This window comes from Xiphophorus hellerii, chromosome 10 (assembly GCF_003331165.1).
Source record: "Xiphophorus hellerii strain 12219 chromosome 10, Xiphophorus_hellerii-4.1, whole genome shotgun sequence".
Classification (NCBI taxonomy): Eukaryota; Metazoa; Chordata; class Actinopteri; order Cyprinodontiformes; family Poeciliidae; genus Xiphophorus; species Xiphophorus hellerii.
In genome coordinates, this window is record NC_045681.1 from 11,349,715 (window position 1) to 11,355,140 (window position 5,426).

At 37.0% G+C, this 5,426-nt stretch overlaps 1 protein-coding gene across 1 annotated transcript; it reads right to left on the reverse strand.

Moving 5' to 3' along the window:
- Nucleotides 1-480: 480 nt before the first annotated feature.
- On the reverse strand, nucleotides 481-5,110 carry bub3 (BUB3 mitotic checkpoint protein). Its single transcript, XM_032575315.1, has 8 exons — nucleotides 4,938-5,110; nucleotides 3,719-3,913; nucleotides 3,565-3,634; nucleotides 3,163-3,314; nucleotides 2,921-3,079; nucleotides 2,591-2,768; nucleotides 1,979-2,195; nucleotides 481-809 (listed from the first exon to the last, which is right to left on the reverse strand). Exons 2-8 carry the CDS (start codon nucleotides 3,911-3,913, stop codon nucleotides 800-802), a joined length of 981 nt encoding a protein of 326 aa, XP_032431206.1. The 5' UTR covers nucleotides 4,938-5,110; the 3' UTR covers nucleotides 481-799.
- Between the last annotated feature and the right edge of the window lie 316 nt (nucleotides 5,111-5,426).

The following is a 5,426-nucleotide window of genomic DNA, read 5'->3' on the forward strand; positions in this document are numbered from 1 at the left end:
TTTCCAGAAATCAGAAAAAAGCATTTCCAAAGCATCAATGAACTTGTTAAATCTATACAAAAATATTTGGACAAATTCATATATGATGCATTAGTTTATTAAAACTTTTAAGTGGATTTAGAAATCTGAACACCATCATTGAGGTCATAAAGGTGTTACAATAATCTCAGGATGCTTTCTGATTTAGAGCCAACATTCTTCCTTGTTGGCAGATTGCCACCATGTCAGGGGAGTCAGTTTAGTGGTTCTCTACCGTTTTGCCGAGTAACAAACAAGAATTTTCCTTGGATCACAAAACTGTGATGGTTATCAGCACAGGTCACTGTCTTGGGCAAGTGTAGCCCCCAGCATAACCAGAAAATCCCCACTTTGTCTCGACACATCACCAGAAATAAAACTACTGCTTTGACACATTCCTAGCACACCTCATGTTTTCCTCCTGGTATGCGACAAACAGTGGAGAAAGGATTGAATTCATACTCAAAGTTTATGAAAAGATTTTATTTTTATTGATATATCAACTTTACCCATCAATCAGTGATAAAACAAGGAGTAAAGGACAGACACAACGTGATGTCAAATTATGAACTTTAAACATAGGGAAATAAGCTAAAGACCGTGTATTTAAGTTTAAATCAGCTTCGCTAAAGAAAATACAAGACAACACAAGAAACAAAGAAATATTTACCATGTAGGTTATAGCAAACATACATCACAAGTAGTTGAGTTGGCAAGGCAGATAAAGCACAGGATGCAAACAGAAATCCAGGATGGTGAAGGAGTCCAGTATGCTTCAGTTTTAGGTTGACCTTTACAGAAGAAGAAAACAAAAATAGCATTAGCGATCAGAACAGAAAACAATTAAGTATCTTTCAAAGAAATTCTAGCTGTTGGACTTTGACATTATGTATTTAGGCATTTGTTGTATCCTTTATCATTATCATGATTAATTTCTTACAACAACAGATTCAAATTAATGTTTGAAAACGCCAAAAACTGGTTGCATTGATAGGATTGTCTTTTTTTTTCTATTTAACCAATTTGTTCCATGAGAGCATCCATAAACATTAATACATTCAAAAATTGTTATAAGTGATAATATTGTCATTTTGAGACTTATTTACTAATAGCATAAAGTCAAAGTCTACTTTATCGTGATGATGTCACATGTACTAGACATATAAGGGATCAAAATTACATTTCAGACAGGGGGAAAAAAAGCAATTGTACCTACATTTGTGGAGAAAAATGTATAAACTTACTGTTCTGGGTGTCAAATATTTCAAAGTCTACTAAGACTATTTAAGGCTCCAAGTGAACCTTATAACGAGGTCTGATGTTTATATATGATTGGAAACCCAAATTCAAATAAATGTGCTCATAAATTTAAAGTTATGCATCTAAAAAACTTGTCATCTATTATTAGAATGATTGCAGACCCCTGGGTTGGATGGTCTTCCATTAGTGAGTGAATGATCTGCTCATGTAGTTCAAAGGGAAAAACATGAGCAATATTATTGCACACATCTAGTAAGCCATAAAATTACCACAAACACTAAAGATTTTTACTTGTAGAAAATTATACTAAAGGCAGAAACTTTATGATGTGCAAGCTATTCAGTGTGGGTCAGAAGGACCGACTGTAAATGCATAGTTTACACTTCTAAGTGGAACAGTAGTCCAAATGCAACTGGAAGCTTTTATATATGTAATAATGAATTTGGTTGCATTTTAATCAGGTTTTAACTCATGTGGTCCTGCTGTATATTTACAAGAGTCACTGGAATTCCAAATGGGAAAGCTGAAACTCTCTTCTGTGTCTTTCAGCTGTCGGATATTGAAAAGTGGACAGAGATACAGATCGGTGTGTCTGCAGCTGGACATGCTCTCTGCAAACATAACGGGTGGGATGGGGGTGGTGTAAATTGCTACAGTGTGCCTCAATGTGGTTAAAGAAAGAAATTTTTAGAAAACTCACTTGGGCTTTGTCTCAGCATCTGTGACCTGACGGATAAAGATGGCGTCCTCTGGGTGGCTGATGTCTCCTTTCTCGTGCATGTAGGACGAGGCAATGGCGAGCATGGTGCCATCGTTGCTGAAAGCCAGGGAAGCAATGCTAGTTGGGTAGCGGTGGAACTGACACAGGCGCTTTTTGTTGAATGGATCCCAGATATTCACAAAGCCGTCTGAGCCACCTGGAGAGAGGAGAGGCTCAAGGTCAACCTCAGAAGTTTTAAACCGTTAGAATAGAGATTAGGTCTTTATTAGCAGACTGTGACAAGTCAGTGACAAAAGGTCAAAAGAAGATTTTCAAAATAGAATCAGTTTAGCAATATATTGAAAGAAAAACTGTTTAATTCAAGTTCTAATAAAAATAAAATTTTATTAAAAGTTTTTTTAGACCATTTTGCTTTAGATATCAGACCTACATAAAATCTGAAAAATAAAAGTTTGCCTGGTTATTTTTGGAGTTTTAGGAGTCCAAATTGTAATTCCAATGCTTTTACCATTACATCATATCTACATAGTAGCTTGTAAAGACACTTTACAGCCACAAACCTCAACACAGTTTGCTGAAAACTCTATGTACCTGTAGCAAAGGTATTGTGAACACTGTGAAAAGAAATGGCATTGACAGGGTAGACGTGTTCAATTCCTTCCTCCTTTAGCCGATGGCACTTAAAGGCATATTTCTTCTTCTGAACCTCCTGGCTCGGATCCAGGTACTCCACAGCTACTCGGCCTTCGATTGAACTCAACACATAACCCTGAAGCCAAGACGAAAAACAGAAAGGAAACTACAATCCAGCCTCAATCTCAATAAGAAATATGTATTCATAACATTAGTTTCAGTTGAGAGTAAATACTTGAAGAAATTTGATACAGACTGGAGCCTTTCTTTGTCATGCACAAAGTGTACCTGTTTGTTGGGGAAGGCTCTGATGCAACGAGTCTGATACTTGAGGCTGGATTCTCTTCTCTGCTGTACATAACCCATATTCCGCAAATCCCACACCAACACCCGTCTTCCTGCTGTGCCAACGATCAGCCTGTCTCCGGCCACAGAGAGGGTGTAAACCTTCACAAAAACCAGCAGGTTTAAAACCAGTAAAATGTTAAAGGGAATAAATCTATACAGTCCCCTTTAATGTGTTTTGCTACCTTGTCAGGCTGAGTGAAGGTGCCAGCGTTGCAGGGCGTCCGCGGGTCCCACAGTCGTACTGATCTATCCCAGCTGCCCGTTACCATGACATTAACCTCTGGGCAATACTCCACACAACGAATGGGGGCATCATGTGTTCCAACTATTGCATCTGTTCAAAGAATAAAAGTAAACAAATTATATTTTATTCTTTGTATTACCAACTTACTTGGCAATACAAAGACACGAAGAAACCAGCAGATGAATAAATTTGACCAAATTTACAATTGTCTGATTTGTAATCAGAGGCTCAGAAGAGAAAAAGGAATTGTCTGAAATCATTATCGGCAGGTCAGAGCGTTACAACATGTATCAAAGCAGTACATATTTTATGGTTATAAGGCTTAACCTAAAAGGCGTACCTTGGTCTGTGTTCAAATCATGAGTCTTTAACTGGGAATCTAAACCTCCACTCCAAGAATGTGTTGGGTCCTGCAAGTAAAACTTGACATTATCTACTTGCATCACTCTCGTTAAATAAGGTCACAGAATTAAGTCAAAGGCAAATCAACCTACATAAAAAGCACAATCAAGAACAGGAGCTGTGTGTTGGTACTTCATCCTCATTGTGTTTCCTCCCACATCGTAGAGGCGTACAGTGCAGTCCCATGAGGAAACCAAGAGGAACTGGGCAGTGCTGGGGCTAAACTTCACAGCAGAGATGCTGTCTTCTGGCCCCTGGTTTAACTTGTATTCGTTACAGCCCGTCATCTGTGGAAGAGGAGGATAAGGTAAATCTACACTTAGCCATAAAGATCAGAAAGTCAAAAGCTGATTAGAATAATTCTGGATGTTGATTAAAACAGTTTATAATAACAATCAGATCAATGTAACAGAAATATTAAAAAACACAATCTCTTCCAAAGTTTGCTGTAGCAAAGTCTTGATATTAACCCCTTTGGCAATTTTATGCATTATTACAGCCATATGGAACATGGAGCAAGATTTAAATCAAAACAACAGAGAAAAAGCTGTGCAAGGTAGAAGAAGGTAAATTTATTAGACTTGCATATTTTTAAGCTTACTATGAATCTGTGGCAGATATTTTTACACTTAAGCAACGTCGGAAAAACAAAGCCTGGGAAACGTAATAAGCATGAATGGACTGATAAACAGATGAGCTGATGAAGGACAATTAGACAATTGTCTAATGTTTATCCATTAATTATATAATAATTGATTTTATAATCAATTATTGATTATAAAAAAACAAGATGGGTATCCATTAATTATATAGTTAATGGATAAACAGATTAACAAAAGCTTTAGGTTATGGCATAGGCAGTGAATGAATTATGTAAGCGTTGAAACCCTGTTACACTCAGGGACGCTAAGAGTTTAACGAATAGATTTACAAAATGCTGACTTAATGACAACACTGATTTCTAGAACGTCTAAACTGCGTTCTAGAAAATTAAACTCAAAGAAAGTTTAAAGTTCAGAAAATGAACAAGAAAGACTCAACAACAAGCTGCAGTTTATTCGTGGAATCAATGGTAAAGGCAATGACTTTCCAAATCTCTAAAGTACAAATATTTACCGCATAAATATGACATAAACACAAGCTTTAACAAACGTCAAACTCTTTCACACATTTCTGGGCCATTTGTTTTTCACTTAACTAGGGTTAAGTCATAACTGTTCTTATACAGCTCCAGTAATTACACGGAGCCCAGTTCAGCTAGCGCTAGCAAGTGGCTACAAACATTCGTGCTAGCTTTTTCACTTTACTTACCGCTTCAGTTTCGTGTTGTACAAGAGCGACTGGGTAAAATGTCTCGCAGGACTAAGTATTACTACTCAGACCAAATAAAAATTTGAAGAATACTGCTAGAAAATGCTAGAAAGCGAGGCGGTCGCGTGTATCTACTTCGCTTGCTAGCAGAAGCAACAATATCAACTCACTGATTGGCTGACGTTAGCGTTCAAATTGGCGCCTGCAACGTCATTGGTTTGCTTTAAAACTACGCTTATTTCCGTAGAAGCCACACAAATCACGTGACATGGGTCTCCAATTTTTGTTGTTAGTAATTTGCTTTGCGATTATTGTGAAATGAAAAGCAATTATTGATTATAAAAAAAACAAGATGGGTATCGGTATCTTGGTAGCAAAACTCTGGTATGTAGTGAGTATTAGGTTAGGCACTATATCCTTATCCATAAAAAGTATTCACATTTTTCATGAAGCATGCATATTGTGAATGCAATATTCATTCTATTACCT

Coding starts and splice junctions, on each gene's coding strand:
- bub3 (XM_032575315.1), bottom strand. CDS start 3,913: ATGACGGGCTGTAACGAATACAAGTTAAACCAGGGGCCAGAAGACAGC. Junction 3,315..3,564: donor TGATTTGAACACAGACCAAG/GTACGCCTTTTA, acceptor TTCTTTGAACAG/ATGCAATAGTTGGAACACAT. Junction 3,080..3,162: donor CCTTCACTCAGCCTGACAAG/GTAGCAAAACAC, acceptor GTTTTTGTGAAG/GTTTACACCCTCTCTGTGGC.